Genomic DNA, 22,048 nt, shown 5'->3' on the forward strand with positions numbered 1-22,048 from the left:
AAGGGAACAACAGACAGGTGAGGGAGATGGCGAAAGGGGAGAATCAAGGATAGAGTGGTCGATATGCGGAGACTGTTTGCGTCTTAAAAATGAAGCAAGGAGCTGTCGCTCCACTATACGAGCGCGCCTGTTTCGTTTTATCCGATTCCGGATAGTTATGCCCAAGGACTTGCGGCGGTGTATTTGCGAGTACACTAAAAATTAGTTTATGATTTTGAATCCGAAATGGGGGGAGGTTTTAAAGATAAATTTATATATATATATGTATTCTCGTATATAGTATATACATATATATATTTATGTAAAGATGTATAATGACAAGCGAGCGGGTATCTCGGGCTTACTATTGATGGTTGCGATCGTGGAATCTGAGGTGACTGCGGCGGATTCTTCCCGACGTAGGTTTCACTCGGTTCGGGACTGCGACGTGATCTTGACGCGCACAGAATCTACTCGCGATTGTTAAAACCGCGGGAGCAACAGAAATCTGTTTCACGTTTGAGTAAAAAGTACGCTGGTAAATATGGCTTCAAGATAAAACGTCTCGGACTGGATCAGAAGTGCCTCCAAGTGCGCAAAGTCGCGATTTTTATACAAAATTAAGGAGGCGGGATTATGTTTTATTCTGATTTGATTGGTGGAGTTCTCCTTTGATCGTGACGTCGGTTTCAATTTTCCGCCTATCCCCTGGCGAGTTTCCCCAAAAATCGTCATTGTCTATGAGCAATTTCTAATTAGCGGCTATTTATTGGCGAGTACGTTATCACTTGCCCTTTGACAGTCCCTTCCAGAGGCTTAACTTTATCAATCGCCGCGAGCCGTGGGTCTTAGGTCAAATCTGCGTTTCACGGAAAAGCGTGAGATCAGCTCCCCCGTGACCCGAGAGGTCACCCAGATCCTTATGGCATTTTTAATTTGTTGCGCCTTATGCCACGAAATTTCGAGATAATTGAAATTTCGTGCTTCATTTCGTGGAATTAGAATGGAATGCGACAAACAAGTCTATAATTTGCCTATTTTATTAGGCTCGAGTCTTCTGGAAGGTTTCGTCATTTACTATTTAATGAGCGATGACAGTTGGAGTGCATCCGCTTCGTCAATTGATAACCGCTATTTTACGGTTTCCGTCTGTTTTGTGTGATGAAATGAGCGATCCCACGAAAGAAAGAAATCGTGGAGTCAACAGGACGTAACACTCCGAATCCACCGATAAATTGGCTAATTCGGAAGCAATAAAGGAAAAGATTACTCCGAATCCACCAATAAATCGGCTAATTCGGAAGTAATAAAAGAAAAGATTACTCCGAATCCACCGATAAGTCGGCTAATTCGGAATAGTGAAGGGAATTGGAAGGTCGGAAGGATTAACGTTTAATGTTTAAGGATTAATGTTTGGCCGAGAGACTTCCAGAACGCGTGAGTGATCGAGTGAATACAAAGGGGATAAGACAAGGACAAAAGAGGGCCGATATCAATATGTGTATATGTATCTAGAGGACTTACTTCTTGGTGCTGGTCTAAGTGAAGTGGGATCTCGTGATTCTCAGCTCCTCGGTGAGCACTCGTAGTTTTAACGCGCACAACTTAGGGCCTGAGCAGAATAGCTGACTTATAATTTTAAGACAGTGTTTTATGCTTTAAATCTTTGTTTTTAGCAACGCACAATACTGTCTTGTGTCTCAAGTCTTAAACGAGTGTACAAAGTTGACACTTTGTACACTCATTTAAGACTTGAGACATAAGACAGTATTGTGCGTTGCTAAAAACAAAGATCTAAAGCATAAAACACTGTCTTAAAATTATAAGTCAGCTATTCTGCTCAGGCCCTTAGTCGATCACAACTCGAGCGACAAAAACTCTAAGACCGAAGTTGACTGGAGAGACTGAAGCCCAAGGTATGCACGAGACTAAAGTCTAAGGAGAAGAGGGAGAGTGATCTAATGTCAGGGTTTATATAGGGAGTTTTAAGGAATGGAAGGGATGGATTTCGTTGAGAGAGAGGTGTTTCGTTTTGGATATTTCTGGTTGGCGGGATGTTTCTGATTTTTGTTTAAAGGATTTCTTATTTGGCGAGATGTTTCTCACCCAAGAGGTAGATTTTTAGGTTTTCGCCTATCCTAGAGAGCTAGAGACGGTTATCGATTTTTCCGGCTTTCCGTTGGTGAGTTCCTTCGTAAGGCCCTCACTGTCTTATTGGGGGTGTAACCCATCGCTTCTTCCAGTGACTCATTTGTTTTCGACCATTGCCGATTTCTCTTTTATTAGCCTCTAGGCCCTCTTTTTTTATCTCGCGGCCCTGTTTTTGTGTTGACAGACGGTGCATACCTTTTAATCTTAATAGTAGGTACAAGGCAAACAGAAACTTACGCCACGTGTATTTACAACGTCGCACGAGCGATTTTAGGCACGTTCTAGGCTTTGTCTCTGTTTGCCGGAAGAATCCTCGCTCGATGCAATAAAGATCTTCATCAATCCCGCCCGGCATTAAGCCCCCTTTTTGCGCGTCGTGTCGCCGGGTTTATAGCTATGGGCCAGACAAAGTCGACAAAAACCCGATCACGCATGCCTCGTCTGTCAGTAATTTGTCATCTGGAAGGTTGCTTAAGTTGCCCAAGTGAATAGGTATTTTGATCATAAAAAAAAGGAATGTGAGAAGATCAAGCCTCACTTGCCGATCGACAACCGTTCGTGCTTATCCTAATCTTAAGGCCTATCCTGGGCCCATAGGAATTTCCGCGAAAAAGGGAAATCGTGGAGTTCGCAGGACGTAACATATCTATATTGCCGGTTCAAAACGAGCAGGAGCAATTCTTGGACTTGTTTAGTGTAATAAAATTTTTATTAAATTTTTCTTAAATTTAAGGGCTCTTTGGTGCGCCGCGTCACCAGGTTTATCAGCGCGGTTCAGGCAAAGTTGATAAAAACGTAGTCGCATATGCCTTATCTGTTTAGATTTTGTCATCTGAAAGTTTCCTCTCGATTTCTCGATCTCTTTTAATTATGTAACTAAACATGAGGGAAAAAATAGGAAATCGCGATCATAAAAATAGAAAAATTTGAAGTATCGAAATCATAGTTCACATGATCGACAATCGTAGGTGCTCGGTTTTTACTTATTCTAATGTTAAATGCTATTTTAGACGTTTAGGACTTCAGGAAATTTCTGGAAAAGGGAAATTGTGGAGTTCACATGACGTAACACTTACTGTTGAGATTTAGCACGAATGAGGTTAATAATATGAGAAAAACTGTTAGCGTGTCACAAAGACGAACGCTCGAGAGTCACTGACTTAAAGGCGGAGGACCCACCTACGCGCGCAAGAAGTAGAACAAATAGGGCCCCTTAATATTACTCTATGTGACATACAGATGTCGCCACGACAACGTCCTGAATATTTCTTGACACCTCCTCTTATTCACGACGTTATCTTCAAGATCTTCAGATATGTTGAGATCTTCGTTCGTGTTAGACTCTTCGTAAGCAAATCAGCCACCTGCTTATCCGATGGGATGTAACTAACAGTTACGTTTCCTGCTTCTTGTTCTTGTCTGATTCGATGAAAACGAACTCCTATATGTTTAGTTCTTCGGTGGAGCTCCGGATTCTTCGACATCGCTATCGCTGCTTGATTGTCTACTTTCAACTCAGTTTCCCTTGTTTGTTTCAAACCGAGAGATTCCAAAAGTGGTCGTAACCACAAAAGTTCCTTCAACGCTTCTGATATCGCCATATATTCTGCTTCTGATGATGAGAGAGCAGTAACTCGTTGTAGGCTTGATGACCAGGCTATTGGTCCTCCATGTAACGTGAAAATATATCCAGATGTTGATTTTCTTTCCGTCACATCTCCAGCATAGTCGGAATCACAGTATCCAACCAATCCTTCTTCTGTTTTTCCATTGTAGCATAACAATAAACCAATCGTACCTTTAAGATATCTTATGACATGTTTAACTGCTTTCCAATGTAGATCAGATGGATTATTCAAAAATCGAGCAAGTGTGTTCACGGCATACGATATGTCTGGCCTTGATATTAATGCAATATAATTCAGGCTCCTCACAGCTTCTCGATAAGGAAATCTTTTCTCATTGATGTCCTTTTCATTTTTCAGCTCCGACAATTTGACAGAACAATCCATTGGTGATGTTGTCGTTTTACAATTCTCCATTCCAAATCGACATAGCATACGAGATATATATCCTTGTTGATTGATGCAGATTGTTTTCTTCTCTCGATTACGATTGATTTCCATGCCAACATAACATGACGGTTCGTGACATGTAATTTCAAATTTTCTTCTTAGTGAGGAAATAAAAGCCATTAATAACTTCTTGTTTCTGCATGCCATGAGTCCATCATCAACATACAGACATAGTATTATCCAGTCCTCCGTATTGGCATCTTTTATAAAAATACATGGGTCCGAATCCGATTGTGTCAGGACATGTTCCTCCATAAATTCTTGAAAATAGATGTTCCAATTTCTGGATGCCTGTTTGAGTCCATAAAGACCTTTCTGTAGATGACCAACACGATCAGTTCCATAATTAATTTATATGAAACTAGTTAGTTTCTATAGAATAAGTTTATATATTCCATAAGTATTTCAATGACTATTTATTTTTAATATGTTATATAAAACAAAAAAAATATACTTTACATCTTTTAAAACAAAATTATTCTTTAATTTTGTCAAAATGTAACCCGTAATTATCTCAATAATAAATGGATTCATTTTCATCCATGGTGGGATATAGAAGATATCTGCAAGATTTTGCTGTTCATCAAATCTGTAACAATAAGAAAGAGCATCCTCTTGACTTGATTTCTCAATAAGTAAAATACTTTAGTAACTTACGTCGCGACATATTCGTAAACGTGTGAAATATAACCGTTAAGAATAACTGAGCCTATATATTGAAAGTGCACTCAATATCGTAACAGCGGCATAGAAGTATCTGAAATTTATAATATTGTTATGCCGTGTCGCCGGTTGGTGACGGCTTACGGCAAAACGTTTATTCTTTTCGGGATCTCTTGACCTTACGAGTTGGAACTCGGTAGGCACAGGCGGGCAGACTAGGAAGAGTTCGGGTTCGTAGGTGGAACGGGGTGTAGGTGTCGTTAAATTAACTTCACTTCGTTTTACTTATATCGGAGCTTTATTTCAGCGCCCCTTTACACTCACTAATTTACACTTAGCTTCGCCTCTTACATCTACTTTAACTCGTCCGCACTTCGTTATACTTTCGCTTGCACGACACGACTTACGAGAACGGTCACGGGCAGAGACTCGGGTGTAATACTCTCCGTCGCGGCTTCTTCGGCGGTCCCTTATATTGTTTTGAGTTATGCCCTGTCGGCGCTTTTCCGCCGGGTTCGACGGTCCCCCGAATGAGGTCGGTCAGTGACCGAGCGCATTCGCAATCTCGCTGTACTCCCGCGGTTCCGCGATGGTCAAAATGCGTTGTCGCGCATTCCTATGCATATCGCAATAGTTCGATTGACGCGGAAGCTTGATGAACTTCCGCGTCCGCGTTGGCGTAAATTGAGAAGTCTTTCGAAAGACAATTTCCTCGAAGTCTTTCGAAAGGCTATTCTATAATTTCATTATAATGAATTTAATAATTATCCGTTGTAATTTTAGATTACAACATCCCTCCCCCGTTAAAAAGAGAAAACGAGGTACGCGAGTTTTCGCTATATATTTTAATTTATACTTTGTTGTATACTCATTTCTATATTTTCCCTTATATATATATATTTTACATTTTATAATACCCGTGTACAATATTTTGGTATAATCGTTTACTATTCTATTAGAACCTAGTACTTACACTACGTTTTAAAATTGGTTTCGGAAATCCGTATGGTCGAAATGGTCTTTCTTCATCGTATAATGTAAGTGGTGATCGTGGATTCTTTTTCTTTTTTATTTTATTTTTTATTACTACGTATATTACAATGCTTACTATGGCTAATGTAATTATACCGCTCGCTGTCATTGGGTATACGAATTGTTTTCGGACGTAAAAATTTCGGTCATCGTCCTCTAGGTCAGTATTCATTTGTTGTATTTGTGTTTTTAATTCTGTCAATTCAGCTCGATGCTGAGTTAAATCGTCCGTTGTCTCGTTCCTTAATGTGATCGTTTCATGGTCATATATAAGTGAAATATTTACTTCGGGTAAATATGTCTCTATGTCTGTCTCGTATATTGTCTCTTCAGCTTGTACTGTCATATCGGTTGTCATTAGCTTACACTCTTTTCCCAGCGTAATTTTGCCAGTGTTATTGATTATCTGCTTCTCCTCGTGCTCGTTACATTGTATAAGTATTGGCTGTTCAGTTACTGTTGAATACAGCCAGTCGTGTGGTCGTCGTAATGCAATCCACTTTGTTCGTGTTGTAACAGTGTGTCTAAATTCGCACATTTTGTAATAATGTTGCTGTTGAATATACATTTGTATCTCGCACGGTGCGTTCCCATCTATACGATATACCGGTGTATTTTGTGTACATACGTACTGTAGATTGGTAGAGGTACACTTTGCCAGATAATCTTCATCTAAGAGCATGTAGGTCACTCTTTCTTTATCTACTGCTATTATTTTATTGTCGACTCTTACTGATGTGAGTACATTCTTGCGCGTGAGCACAGGAAATTCAATAACCCTCATTATATCATAGAGCGGTGGTGTGATTAGGGGAAAAAGTAAGATGGTGCATATTTGATTATTTTTGTAGAATGCTTTTATTGTCGTGTGTTTTTCAATCGTAAACCAGTCTTCGATCAATTGCTGACTTGCTTCTTTCAACTGCCAGGTGATATCCTCTACTGGCATTAATTTCGGATGCATTGTTCCTTTTCTTATGCATGCCAAATATTCAAGTATGTTCTCGACGTCGCGGATTAAATCTGTGATTACCGCTATGCCAATTTCAAAGTGTTCTTTCATTTCGTCCCTATTAAGATAATCTGTAATTCGTTTTTCTAATAGGTTACGATTTCGTTCTATTATGCCTTCTACTTTCTCTATATGCCCTATAGTGGCATTCATCACCTTGATCTGATTCTGCATTACGTGGTGTAATGTTTGTTGATTGTTTCCCAACAGTTGTAACTGCTCGTTGATGCGCTTTTCGTCGTCTGCATCCATCGTTCCGAACAGTGATTTTGCTATTGAACCTATTCCGTCCACTAATCCCCTCCTTGCATATGTCGACGTTTTGTATATTGTATTGATCTGTGTGAGGATTTTTGTTTTATATTCTAATTCTCTTCTTGCGATATTTTCAAAAGTAAAGCACGTTTCCTTATGCAGTAATTTTAAAATCTCGTTATCGCATGTAGTCTTTGCTTCCTGTAGATATTTTTCAATTTGCTCGTGTCTTTGATTTAACGTTGTTAAATCAAATTTAATGACTAATTTCCACGTCTTCCGGGAGTAGTGCATTCTTCCAAGCTTCTCATAATACATCCCTGGGTTATATTGGAATTGTTGGATTTTGTAATGTGGTTCCGTTTTTTCTGCTTGGGCTAATGCTCGCCCTCTCCAGCACGCGAGTATTCTGTAACAGAGACATTCTGTTTCAGGGTGTATTTCTTTCTCTCTCTCCTTTTTTTTTCATTATTCTTCTATAAAAAGTTTTAATTTATTTACATGTAGGCGCATTATTTTTCTTCCTTTCTTTATAGTATAATTAACATCCGAATTCTTTTCGATAATTGTGTACGGTCCTGTCCATAGGGATTCAAGTTTCTTTGAACGTCCCCGTCGTAACGTTTCATCGTACATGAGTACTTTGTCACCTACACAAAAACTTGTTTCTTTAGTCTTTGTGTCATACTGTTTTTTCGCTTTAATCTTTTCCTCTTGTACGTGTTCCCTGGCAACTTTGTTGGTCGCTCTTAATCGTTCCCGTAACTCTTGTGCATAATCATCATAGTTATACGTGAGTTTAGGGGGTTTTGTCAGTGCTGTCGGTAATTCAGCTTGATGACCGTATACTAGCTCAAACGGTGTATATCCCGTCGCTGTGTGCGGCGTTGTATTATATGCAAATATCGCAAACGGTATCCACTCATCCCAATCCGTTTGGTCCTCATTTATGTAGTGTCGCAGATATTCCGCTAATGTTCGGTGGGATCTTTCGTGTGCTCCGTTGCTTTCGGGATGATACGCGGTAGTTTGGATTTTGTTTATCCTTAAGAGTTTACAAGTGTTTTTGAATACCTCACTCAAAAAATTCGTGCCTTGATCGGTCAGAATTTTTTCTGGAATTCCATGCTCTAAGACAATTTTTGTCACAAATTGCTTACTTACTGTACTTGCTTCCTGGTTTGGGATTGGTATCGCTTTACTATATTTTGTTAAATTATCTTGAAATGTTAACAAATATTTATTTCCACTCGTTGTAATCGTAAGTGGTCCTACAATATCCAAAGCACATTTCTCGAACGGCTTGGTGGGTGTGTCTGTAATTACCAACGGTACTTTATTTTTCCGCGATAACTTATTTCTTTGACATAGCTCGCATTTAGCTATATATTTTTCGACGTCTTTCGTCAATCCGCGCCAGTTATGATTTAACCGAATTCTATTTACTGTTCGTTCGACGCCTTGGTGCCCTCCTACTGGTGCATCATGGTATTCATGTAATATCTGCTTCTTTTCTTCTTCTGTATATATTCTTGCTTCCTCTTCGTTGGAGTTATCCTCGTTTATCGCGTGGATTTTCGGTTCTTCTTCTGCGACAGCTTCGTCTCGTTTTACATTGCGGCTCAGTGCGTCGGCATTTACATTCGCCTTTCCGGCTTTGTGTATAATTTCGTAACTGTGTTCTTCCAGCTGTAATCTCCATCGAATCAATCTTGAGCCTGGATCGTTAACGTTAAATAACCATGTTAACGGCTTGTGGTCGGTCACAATTTTAAATTTGGTGCCGTACACGTAAGGTCGGAAATGTTTGACCGCCCATACAATGGCTAACAGCTCTTTCTCGGTGGTGTTATAATTTTGTTCTGCTCGTGATAAAATTCGACTGGCATAAGCTATTGGCTGGTCTTCACCTATCTTTCCTTGAGATAGTATTGCTCCGATGGCATGGTCGGATGCGTCAGTAGTTATGATAAACTCTTGCGTAAAATCCGGATACTTAAGCACAGGTGCCGTTGTTAGTTTTTCTTTTAAATTATTAAAAGCACTTTCTTGTTCTGTGGTCCATTCAAATTTTTCCGTTTTCTTTGTTAACTTTGTTAACGGTTTGGCTATCTTCAAGAAATCCTTTATGAATTTTCTGTAATAACCGGCTAAGCCGATAAATGACTGCACGTCCTTCACTCTTTTTGGCGTAGGGAATTCTTTTATTGCTACTAGCTTTGACGGATCGGGAGAAATTCCATTCTCTGAAATAATGTGGCCTAGGTAGATTACTTCCTTGCGCAAGAATTCGCACTTTTCCGGTTGTAATTTCAAACAGTTTTTTCGGAGTCTTTGTAGCACCTCTCTTAATCGTTTGTTGTGGTCCTCCAGGCTAGATCCGTACACTACTATGTCATCTAGGTACACAAGACATTTAACTCCCTGTAGGCCCGTTAGTACAGAAGTCATTAACCGTTGGAACGTTGCGGGCGCGCTCTTTAGCCCGAACGGCATGCGATTAAATTCGTAGTGGCCGTAAGGTGTCGAAAATGCTGTCTTGTGTTTATCTCGTTCGCCCATCGGTATCTGATGATACCCAGATGCCAGATCTAGCGTAGTAAAATACTTGGCGTTTCCCAACTGATCAAGTATATCAGTGATATTCGGCAGTGGGAATGAGTCGCCTATCGTTAGATCATTTAGCTTCCGGAAGTCTACGACTACTCGGAGCCTTGGATTTCCTGCTGCGTCAGCTTTTTTAGGTACCACTAACAACGGTGCATTCCATTGGCTAGTACTGCTTTGAATTATTTTGTTTTCTAGCATTTCTTGTACTTGCCGATTTACTTCCGCTTTATGCTTATTTGGGAGTCGGTATGGTCTTACATTCACCGGTGCGGCGTCAGCGCGTGTATTTATATCGTGTTTTACTGCTGCAGTACACGTTAATGGCTCTCCTTCTAAATGAAATAAATCGCCGTATTCTTCGCATATGTGTTGGAGTGATCGTTTTTCCTCGGCGTTTAAATGCTGCGTATGCAATGTTAGTCAGATGCGTTCGTCTCGAGATATAGTAGGTTTAGTTTCCTTACCCGTCATTGTCGCATGTATTGTTGTATGGTTATCTGTTTCTAATTCTTCCAGCGTAACTTGTGGAATCGGTATTTCAATTTCCTTGTCTATAGTATTTATTACGCTTACAACGCAAATATGATTCTCCGGTTTCACTAGGCAGTTTCCAATATAGACTCCTGGTTTTATCTCTCTTGCTCGTACGATACCTTCTTCATTTTTATCCGTAATTGCCTCTATTATAGTCTCGCTGCGAGGCTTTAGTGTGACCTTTCCATACGGGTACAATTTGAAAGTTTCTTCTTTTATCTTTAATTGCATTTGCTCGTAGTCGCAAGATGCGGCGTGTTTCCGTAGGAAATCTATTCCTAGGATTCCATCGTATTCTATGGGCATGTCTTCTCCTACCACATAAAATGCGTGTTTAATTTTTAATTTATTTGTTTTAATGGTTGCATACACTTTTCCGAGTGTGTGTAGTTTGTGTCCCGTGATTCCGGTGAGGGCTATGCGGTCTTCATAAACTAGGGCGTCATCTTTCAATGCGTTTAGCTTTATTAGTGAAATTGTTGAACCAGAGTCATATAGCATATTTGATGCTCCGGGTTTTACCTCTCGTATGGGTAATCTTGTTAATAACAGTTCTGGCTTCGTACGGCCGTGTGGCACACTTTTGATATGTGTAACCCGATATTCTGAGGCAGGTCGTGGTTGTTTTCCTCTTGCCTCCTCCTGTTCGTCTTCGCTGCTTGCAGAGTCAGCGTTCTTCCTTCGGTTCGGCACTTTTAATTGTTGTCTTTTTTCGTTTAGTCCCTTTTTGTTTTCTTCGGATTTATTGTTGGGGGTGTAGTTTCGCCCTTTTAATGTCCAACACTCATCTCGGTTGTGCCCCGATTTTTTACAATAATTGCAGTATTTCTGCAGTGCATTTACTTGTGCAGGTCTGCTAGGTGTAGGTAATGCGTTTCCGTGACTTCGGCATTCCCGTCCATAATGACCAGTTTTTCCGCATTTAAAACATTGTACGCTCTGATTTTGAGGCTGTCTCGTATATCCTGGCTTATTTTTGTATGGCGAGACGCCCGTTTTTGTCGCGGTCGGCCCTATGAGCTTTTCTTCCGCGCTCGCTCCTGTTATGGCTTCTTGTAACGTCGCATATTGTTGCGAACGTACGAGTATTTTTAATTCGTCGCGCAATCCTATCTGGAAGTTAATTAAAGCTTGTTTTTGTATCGTTTGCTGGATCGCGCGTTTAAACATACTGGAGTGATCTTCTCCTTCTATCATAGCGTCATATAGCTTCATGGCTAGTAGATCGACTCGTTGCCCAAAAGCGTGTGCGCTTTCGTTTGGCTTTTGCTTGAGCGTATTAAATTCAATCTGCAAATGGGTAGTGCTCTGCTTGGCTTGATAGCAATCTTCTAATTGCTGCTTTAATTGAGCGAATGTTTGTATATCTCGCGTTTCAAAATCTTGCATTGCCTTTCCTTTTAGTTTTGTATATAAAATCGCTTGTACTAATGATTCTTCGTCTGTAGGCTGTATATAACAAAAAAAATATACTTTACATCTTTTAAAACAAAATTATTCTTTAATTTTGTCAAAATGTAACCCGTAATTATCTCAATAATAAATGGATTCATTTTCATCCATGGTGGGATATAGAAGATATCTGCAAGATTTTGCTGTTCATCAAATCTGTAACAATAAGAAAGAGCATCCTCTTGACTTGATTTCTCAATAAGTAAAATACTTTAGTAACTTACGTCGCGACATATTCGTAAACGTGTGAAATATAACCGTTAAGAATAACTGAGCCTATATATTGAAAGTGCACTCAATATCGTAACAGTGGCATAGAAGTATCTGAAATTTATAATATATTTATTCAAGTATACTCGAAGAAGACATTAACTATAATAGTTGGTTAATTAACATACATAGTCGACAAAATCAACAGTGCCATAGAATTGCATATCATTAGATAGATACCAACTGCAACTCATGCACTGTAATGCAATAAAAATTTTAGAAAAGTTTTATGCGTCTCCAAGTATAATTTCAAATTGATCTTAATCAAACGTGTTCGTACCATTGCATCCATTTCAAAGCAATTATGTATGTACAGAATATTTATCCACCAATATTTCGCACAAGTTTCGTGCGACCTTTCGTACATGTAAAATTGCGATGTTTTATCGAACCAAGCCGAGCTTAATTGCGCTATTCCTAACACCGTCAGGTAAGCCGGTGTCAGCCTTAAAAAGAAAAATTTTATTACAAACGCGCGTAAAAAAAAAGAAAGTTAGTATTTAGCTTACATTGAAATCAATATTCAAATTTCTTTGTAACATATTCTCTTATTTCATTTATTACTGTAATAATTGTATTATGTTGTTTGTATTGTTTTTTGTGTTCTTCAAACATATCACCATATAATAAAAACTTACCAAATAAATCTTTTTATTACATAAACAAAGAATTCAATTAATTTTTCTCCGCGATCAATCGGCTTTGGTACTTCGTTTGTTTTATCTCGCAAATACATATAAGTCACTAAACATCCGCTTGAAAGAAAAAAAATATCAACTGCTGTGAATCCAATGTCACCTATGTATTTATAACTCTCAATGAACCTCCACATCCATACTTTATAGTCTGTCAATACAAAGCAATTTTCGTTATGCGTAAAGAGTAAAAAAACAAAAGAGCCAAAAATGTCTATTCTACAGATTTATTATAAATTATTTACCGAGAGAATTAAATGTATAATATACACTATGGAACATGATTATCGAACACATGCTTAGAAATTTTAAGCCGTGACTAACGGGTATTGTGCCGGCGTCTAACTTTGTGCTAAATATTTTTCCCGTATTTGTGTAAGCGGAAAAACATATTAATATTTCTCCAATCTTACTTTCCCGATATGAAGACAAATTTACTTTCATTTCTATTTCCTTGGACATATTTTCAATACTTGAATCATAATTCGACGTCTTTAGTAGTAATACAAAAATCGAAATGCTTTAATTAAGTAAGATTAATATTAAACAAAGGAAATCTATACACGCGAATAAGCCATATGTACACAAGATGTAGCTACAAAATATATTCTATAATTAATTATTAATTACTTAAAGTAATAGCTGATTGCCAATTATTAATAATTTTAACACTAAATACGAAAACTTGATTTGTAGAAAATTGTAGCATATAAAAACAGTAAATAGTTTGTTGTAATGGAAATTATTTCTATAAGTTTTAGATATGACACTTACCGTTACCAGTTTTATTCATCTCATTTTTCTTTACATATTTTTGATACACAAATATATCATATATTGTTCCGATTGCTGTCATGAGAAAAGAAAACCCTAAACCAACACTGCAATAGAATATTTCTTGATTGATTCTTCATATTCTTTCGGAGGATTAAGATTAAAATTACTTATAATATTATTAATCTTTTCTGTCATATAATATTATTGTTGTGCTTGTATTGTCAAGTAATTACAATTTATACATTTCTGGAGACGTACCAGATGAAACGTAACACACTATTGAGTAGCCTTTTGTTATCGTCATTTAGATCTTTAACCTCGATTAGCTAAAAGTCCGCGGAGTAGAGATCATCAAAGATAACTCTGTCACGAAATATTCTTTCCAAAATAAAGCTAAGATTATTTATGGTGCACGATGCTGGTAAACAGAGTCCAAGCGTAATCACATTCTAAGATAAAACTTTCTGTATATATTTAAATATTGAACGCATTCTTTATCACATAAAGATTTTATAAACTTACCTCGTCAAACATATTTATGTGATATTGAGTAGTACTGTTGTGTGAGACGAAAAGAATTCCCGCCTTTTAAAATAAACTAAGTAGCTATGTAACAGGTACTCCGAGCTCGGGCCGGCCGCGGGGGGTGAGGGGCGCGGGGGAATCGGGCGAGGGGGGGGGGGCGCGCCTGACCAATCACCGACCGGCCTTTCCGTACTACTTTTCTATAACGGAAAGGTAAGACGGTGATTGGTCAGGCGCGCTCCCCCCTCGCCCGATTCCCCCGCGCCCCTCACCCCCCGCGACCGGCCTGAGGCTAGAAGTATTACCGACCGCGCGCGGAAATCGCGCGTCCTCCCGCGTCGGTCGTCGCGCGCTAACTGATTCTCTTGGGAAAATATGAGCGTCGCGCGTTATCGACCGCGCGCGGAGAAGGAGATCGAACGCGTTTGAACGCGTTTGAACGCGTTCGAACTTGTTCAAGGTCGCTCCTCGAGAGACGTTCCACGAAAATGCGTTCAAGGTCGTTCATTTCGCGGGTCCCGATTACCTTTCTTCGTTGTTGTTTTTCCTCGGTTCGAAGGTCGTTTCATCCCGTATCGCGGATGACGCGATCGCGACGATTGTGGAGCTAGCGGAGTCGGGGGATCTGGGGAGCGCGGGATCGCGTAGAGATGATGAAAAAAGGAAAAAGAAAGACAGAGAACACACAGATGAGACATGAATTTTTTTATTTTGAAAAACTAAAATTATACGTATGTCGACGTGCGCTCACATTATTTTGCGCGTATGAATATACATTTGCAGACACGCGTCGCGACATTATGATCGGAAACAGAGCGCGGTAATTTCACAGTCGACGATGTTGTTAGGATCGAAGAATTCGCTCTTCAGTATCGCATTTTTAGCTGAAGTGCCAGTCTTGATAGCGTTGGCGGCTATCTCCCGATAGCGCGAATACTTCGCGTCGATTTCCTCGGTCGCCGCGTTCAGCGCCGAGAGGATGCGATTGACGCAAAATCGGAGATCGTACAGCGTGAGCACGGTTTTGAGCGACATCGCCACACGAGCCGCGTTGGGTAGCTCAATACGCAGGATCGGCAGGTTGTTGATCATTCCGAATCGCAGCGTCATGTCTCCGATTGTTATCGGTGAGGGGGGGCGGGTTCCGTCGACGGGGGTGGATCGCATACACGATAATACGTCGCGTTTGCGCTCGACCAGTCCTTTCCACATATCGAGCGTCAGAGAGACTTCCCTGCCTTGTTTGTCTCCCAGGGCGATATCCACGTACGAAGGCGTGGGTATACTGTACCACGGTGACTTAATCGTGATACCTAAGGCTAAGTATTTGTAGCCAGTCGTCGTCAGCAGATAACGCGTCGTTAGGACGCGCACCGCAGGCACGTCAATGGGCATGTCGGTGGGGGGATGAGAGCTGGAACGCGACTCCCGATGAAGAAGATCGTCCGTCAAATCGATTCTTCGTATCTTGCAGTCGTCGTTCATCTCCGAATCCGTCTCGCGAGGGGAAAAACCCTTCGGCGCGGGTCGATCGGTCAGCGTCGAGAACATTTCGCACGCGCTGTAGTATCGTTCGTTTCTGATTTTTTATCCGACGCGTCGTATTCGGCTGACGATGCGATACTGATGCTTTGGGGGGACACATCGGTATAAGTAGAAAAGTTCTTACTATATATCGCGCGATGTGCGGTGTGGTGTGGGAATTTGCGCAGTTCTCTACTTCCTTCGGCGGATACGGCGATCGGAAAGCCGAACGCCGCCGTCGTCGTCGTCATCGTACGAATCGCTCGCCGGTGACGTTAAATCATTGAGGCGTACGATTCGATCGAGGAGATCGCGCAACTGTTGCAACAGTTCGGCCTTAGGGCAGACGATATTCAGCATCCGTAGATCGAATTTACCAGCCGCTGTGACGGCCTTCGTAAATTCGTTGAATTTGTAGAACTGCGTCCGAGTGGTGAAGTACAGATTGCCGTCGACGTATCGGATGATCGACGTCACACCGGTCGGTATTCCGGGAAACGTCGTTTCGAGAGGTGTAAATCTGACAACTCTCTTCGCACATTCGTCTATTTCGGCTACCGAGTTACCGTTAAACACCACGAAGGAACGTCCTCTGTAGGTGTTTACCGCTCCGTTGATTATCGTTTTTTCAGGAAAGCCGAGTTGTTGCAAGGTCTTCGGCCAATCTGGTCTCAGACTAAATTCAGGATATTGAACCCTGTATACCAAATTATTTACGAACACCATGAGATCACCGGACGGGGATTGATAGGCGGCGGCTATGCGTGTGTAATTGTTCTGAAGAAAGCTCATGTGATTTGAAAGGGCTAACGGTCCGTTGTACGTCCTACCGTCCAGATCGATCGACCAAACGTAACGCTTGTACGAGATGTACATTCGATTTTCCAAAATCAATATCACGTTTACGCGATCAATGCTGCACAGGTCCGGCGATGGCTGCGGTGGCTGCGGCGGCGGTGGCGCCGGCGTCTGCGAGGGCTCGTTTGCCAGTTTTTCACCGTACAAACGTTGAATGTCCATAATGTCGAAATTGTCGAGCTTGACCGGATACTGCTTGACGGGCGAGTACGCGAACATCACCGAAGTCGGGCGCTTATTGTGCAACAATCCGAGAGAGTGACCGATCTCGTGCGTCAGCGTGAATTGTAGGGAGAACTTATCAGAGGGATTTTTACTGACGTGAATGTGCCACGGCTCGTCCCCGTCGACGTGCACCTCGGAGACGAATCCCGCTTCGTCCGTCGGGAGAGACGCGTGGGCGAGCACGTTACCGGGACCGTCGAATTTGGCCGAGCAATGTGGTCCGTTTGCCTTGACATTCGTGTTACTGTGACGTAGGCGTCGCCAAGATATTATAATGTCAGGATTCGTTTCGGAGCGTTCGAACGTCAATGCTGAATGCTGCGACCACAGGTCGAACGCGGCCCGCGCCGTGTTTAACTCGTTCTCGGTGGCTACGAAAAAATCCCACGTCAGGTGCGTCTTTGGCCATTTGGATAAACTCGCTCTCGTTCCGTGCTTCAGGATATCTCGAAAACCGCATCGCGGTTTACTCATCATTTGTAGCGTTTCGTTGTTAGGCGTTCCGTCGCCGGGTAAATCGTAGTATTTCTGAAAATCTTCGACGGCTTTGCGAAGAACGTCGTTTCGTCTCTGAGCCGGAACCGCGTCCACATCTTCGGTCAGATATCCGTATTTCTGCAGATAATCGAATGCGAGTGTGTAATTCTCGTCCGTGGGATTGATGCACCTCACGGCGATAAAACACGCGGTTAACGCGATGACGCGTGTGAGCCACATCGTCGAGAGCGAGAGAGAGACGGTAGAACTGCGATGACGGTGCGTTGCGGTTTGAGCGCGATCGCGATGAGCGTTCCGGATGTGAATGTTTACGCGAGGACGCTCGTTAGCGATAGCGCGGATAGGTGGCGGCGGGGTCTCGGGTGGAAAAAATTGCGCTTTTGTCGCATTTCCTCGGCGCGGATAGGTGTGGTGGTGGGGGTTTCGGGTGGAAAAAATTGCGCGTCGAAGATTTCAACGAATGAGTCGGTTTGATAAGATGCATTTTTTCCACGATGCGAAAATGCTATTCTTATTACATTTTTTACCGCAATATCCTACATTTGTCGCATTTCCTCGACGTGGATAGGTGTCGTGGTGGGGGTTTCGGGATGGAAAAACTGCGTCGACGATTCCGGCGGATGAGTCGGTTTGATAAGATGCATTCTTTTCCTCGATGCATTCTTTTCCTCGATGTAAAAATGCTATTCTTAGTATTTTTTTACCACAATATCCTTCTTTTGTCACATTTTCTCGGTATATAAAGAACTCGAGACTAGACTTGGGTGTAGTCTATCCACAGTTTTAACACGAACAATCTCTTTTAAACGTAGTGAAACAAAGACGATGGAAAAACTAAATGACATAAAAAGTCTCGTCGATTTATTGCAAATCCACACCACGTCCCTGGCGAGAACGGTGGACGAGTATTCCGATTCGGTGCGGCAGCTGCAGCTGCGTTTAAGAAATATCACGGAAAAAGTTCCCGCCTGCATACAATTAACTGTTCGCATTGACGAGGACTCCGTAATGCTGGAGCGAACGTAAGTAGATTTATTAAACATAATTACATGACAGTGTTTATATTTATATTCATGTTTATATTTATATTTATATTTATTATATTCATATTTTGTGTAGAGCCATCATCGCCTCCCTAATGAAGAAGTCGCGCAACCAAATACGATTGTTCGTTACCAAAGTTCGTGGGATGCATCGCGATGTTGCGCGACTGGCTTTACCGATCTTCATGTTTATATTTATATTTATATTTATATTTATTATATTCATATTTTGTGTAGAGCCATCATCGCCTCCCTAATGAAGAAGTCGCGCAACCAAATACGATTGTTCGTTACCAAAGTTCGTGGGATGCATCGCGATGTTGCGCGACTGGCTTCACCGATCGAGGAGCCAGGTGCGGGACCGGCGGGACGGTGCGGTCGCGAGAGAGAGAGAGACGATGACGACGAGGGGAATCGTGTGGAAAATCGAGAGGATAATAGAGTGATCAACATCGACGACGACGACGTCCCTGAGGGTTGGCCCTCCCAAAAGTAAATAAAAAAGTGTAAAAACAAAAAAATAAATTTTAATAAATTTTAATAAATATTTACAAATATATGAAAAAATATGTACAATATGAAAAATAATAATATTATAAAGAATAACCTCCACCATAGTTATGTTATTTTTGGTCCGCATTAAAACTGCAACCAATGACCATGTCCTTTTACATTATTCGTTATAACGTTTGTCTTAACAATAATCACTACCAGTCTTAAAGGATTTTAAAATATATATTATATATAAAGTGTCACGTTAAGAATAGCGTCAGTCACACTTAAATAAAATGGATACGAAAGAAATCCGTTTTAACATTGTATATTCCGTTATAAAATAGAAGTGTCCTTTTCTTTTATATAAGAAGGATATGTTTTGCGGTGTACGCTTCTGTTATTGATATCGTGTTTCCTTTACCGCTCCCTACCCCATCCAATCACACGCTTGGCGTTATCGCTCACTCGCGCTCGTATGGCGTTATCGCTCACTTGCGCTCGTATCCACGCCTCGCGCTGGAGCGTCTCGGCTTCTCGTTCGTTTCCGTATCGCGCTATCGCTCCCACCCGTCTCGCGTTCGACGCTATCGTTCTCTCCCGTTTCGCGCTCTCGTTTCTCTCTGTTTATCTCGTTGAAAATATCGCGTTTCCGCGACCGGCCATTTTTACGCACTCGGCATTATCGCGCTCCCGCGCCCAACCATTTTTACGTACCGACAGCTTATAATATATACATAGAATACGGGGTATAGGTATGTGAAGAAAAGGAATATCGCATTGTTCGTTGATTTTATATCAGTTTATTATTTAATACAATATGGATAGAAGAATATACATGATGGTGTAAAAAATGAGTAAATACAATATAGATAGACGGATACATATGGAATAAAAAAATGATTAATACAATAAAAATAAGTAATACAATTTAAAAATGAGCAATACATTAAAAATGCAATTATGTCATACGAGTAATATGTTTTTTTACATTTAATCTGTGGAGTCGATGTTGGAGAGACATTCGCGTCGCTCGATCCACCAGTCGCGCAACTTCATCACGTTCTCCATTGCGCAGCACCGTTGATGACGTCCGCAGCGAAACGCGCGATCGGCGCGAAGAATCTCCAACCGATCGATGTCGTCGTACTCGGCGTCGCCGAGAATCTCCTCCAGCCACCTCTTCTTCTCGAGACCTTTTACATAGATTCGCGCGCCGGGCGTCTCTTCTCTCTCCCACGTTTCTTCCAGGTTGTCGCGCACCGCGCGTCGAATAATGGTCTTCGCTAGGCGATAGTCTGTGTCCCCATCCTCCCAACGGAGGCCGTGATGGTTCGCCATCAGCCAGCCGGCCCTTGCCTTCTCGGCGCTCGTCAGCAGATCCCAATTCATCGGCGCGCGAAACACGTGATGCGTCAGTACGCGCGTCTCGCTTCGCAGCACGGCCACCTCCTTCGCGACGAATCTGTCACCCACTACGAATCCCTGTAGGTCGACGAAGATCGTCGTCGTCGTTCTTGCTGCTGTGGCCATTGAGTCAGCGCGTTGGAAAGAAATATGTAATAATGTTCGTTTAAGGATGTGCTTAAACTGCTCGTTCTTAACAGAGTCTGAAGAACAATGGAAGGATCCTCGAATTTATATATCCCTCGTTTCCGGGATGCGATATTCTACAACCGCATTTTTCCGTTAGATAATTTTGCGCACCACGTTGGTCAGCGGACTGTACTCGATGACGCGATCGTGAACGATGAGACAAAAGGCGGTGGTTTTCGGCGGAACGTTTTCCTTGTTTTCGAATTCGATGCGCACGTCCACGGTGGCGCTCTTCACCGAATCGTTTTGACGGGAACAATCAATTACCACGAGTGGAGCTACCCGCGCGAATTCGCGCGGGGAAAAGAGCGCGTCGTCGCGACTGTCCCCGTAGTACGCTCCTCGAAATTTCGCGTACATCTCGTACAGCACGGCGAACTTGTCGCTTTCGAAATCCGCGTTCACGTCGTCGTAGGGATAGAATTCCGAGTTGAGATACAATTTTACGTTGGCGAGCGCGCAATGATCGAACCTCGAGGCGTCCTCCGTGAATTCGTTTCGCCGTCCGGTCTGCAGCGCGAATATGACGTATCGCGGCTTCTCCAATTGTGGCGCGGCTTTCACGGCCCACGAATGCTTGGTTGTGTTCTGCAGCAGGGGAAATTCGTACAGGTCCCAAGAGCGAAAACCCGCGCTCAGAAATCGTCCGCTCTCCAACGTTCGCAACAACGATAACTTAGTCACGTCGTTTAACGCCACGTGAGGCATACGCCATTGCACCTTCAGCAACGTAATTTTAGGATCCTTGGTTGGATCTCTCGGCACGGTTTTTTTCGGATCTACGACGCAGTTGACGTCGTTACGAGCGCGTATCAGGATAAGCTCGTGTCGCGCATTTATCACCACGCGTTTATAGTCCTCGCAGAAACCCAACAGATTGTTCAAAGGTACGCAAAAGTTGAATTGATGGGATGCGCTGTTCAGATTCGATTCGTTTGTTGGATAACTCCATCCGGCGTTCTGCAATCTTCTGGCTCGTTCGACGGTTAGCGACACGTAGTTCTTTATCGTGCTGGTTATTCCGACGTTTCTACACCGGTCGATCTCCACTCCGTCGAGTTCGTATCGAATTTCGTCGAACATAAACGCGACGCAGTTGTTAACTAATTTCGCGTATTGCTCCTCCGTCGTCGCGCCGTCGTCGTAGAGTCGCCCCTCAATGTATAGGAAACTGTCGCACGGCAGCGTATAAAGATCCTGCTGCTGTATGGGTATTCGTATCTCGTCGTTGTGCCCGAACGTCGTGTTGACGTATGGGTTATACGTGTGAGTCTCGATTCCAACGATGCGCTCGTCGAAAATCGGCTCACCGCCGATATTCAGGATGTCGGCCATAACCTTTTCTTTCGATGTGGAAACGACGCGGCGGCGACGCGTTTCTCACGGCGAGACCCAACGATCGTAGGAACCTGACGTTGGCGTTGCTGAGAACGGCTCTCCTTCCTCCTCCACCTCTTCTCTTCCCCACGCTTCCGATCTCGTCGTAGAACGGGCTAGCTCGCTCGTTCGCACAATTCGCGCTAGATCCGTTCAGAACGAGCATCCCTCCTCTCGCTCTTTTTTCTTCAGGTCGTGGAGGTATCACACACACTAACTGCGACGACGACGTATGTGCAGTCTAATCGTTATCTCCTCACCGCGAAAGTCGATCAAGCGATCTTTCTGATCCACGACTCGCACCGTGATATCGGTGACGTTTCGCGCGACGATCGGGAGGTAAATGATCTGCGTCGGAGTCTCCGACAGTTTATATCCCGGTGGAACTTTCGGCGCGAATTCGTG

General features: G+C 42.4%; 3 protein-coding genes and 1 long non-coding RNA gene across 4 annotated transcripts; 1 reads left to right on the plus strand and 3 right to left on the minus strand.

The window, feature by feature from the left end:
• Positions 1-3,416: 3,416 nt before the first annotated feature.
• LOC139778362 (uncharacterized) lies at positions 3,417-4,172 on the minus strand. The gene has a single exon (XM_071716263.1). It carries the CDS (start codon positions 4,170-4,172, stop codon positions 3,417-3,419), a length of 756 nt encoding a protein of 251 aa, XP_071572364.1.
• Positions 4,173-15,746: 11,574 nt separating this feature from the next.
• On the minus strand, positions 15,747-17,111 carry LOC139778363 (matrix metalloproteinase-18-like). The gene has a single exon (XM_071716264.1). It carries the CDS (start codon positions 17,109-17,111, stop codon positions 15,747-15,749), a length of 1,365 nt encoding a protein of 454 aa, XP_071572365.1.
• Positions 17,112-17,154: 43 nt separating this feature from the next.
• LOC139778351 (uncharacterized) lies at positions 17,155-18,784 on the plus strand. Its single transcript, XR_011719548.1, has 2 exons — positions 17,155-18,157; positions 18,255-18,784. It is a non-coding gene; the product is annotated as an uncharacterized lncRNA (long non-coding RNA).
• Positions 18,785-20,359: 1,575 nt separating this feature from the next.
• On the minus strand, positions 20,360-21,601 carry LOC139778364 (uncharacterized). The gene has a single exon (XM_071716265.1). It carries the CDS (start codon positions 21,599-21,601, stop codon positions 20,360-20,362), a length of 1,242 nt encoding a protein of 413 aa, XP_071572366.1.
• Positions 21,602-22,048: the final 447 nt, after the last annotated feature.

The sequence above is a fragment of the Temnothorax nylanderi genome, unplaced genomic scaffold, assembly GCF_030848795.1.
Source record: "Temnothorax nylanderi isolate EJ_2023f unplaced genomic scaffold, tnyl_v1.0 TNYL_tig0180_pilon, whole genome shotgun sequence".
In the NCBI taxonomy this organism is placed as follows: Eukaryota; Metazoa; Arthropoda; class Insecta; order Hymenoptera; family Formicidae; genus Temnothorax; species Temnothorax nylanderi.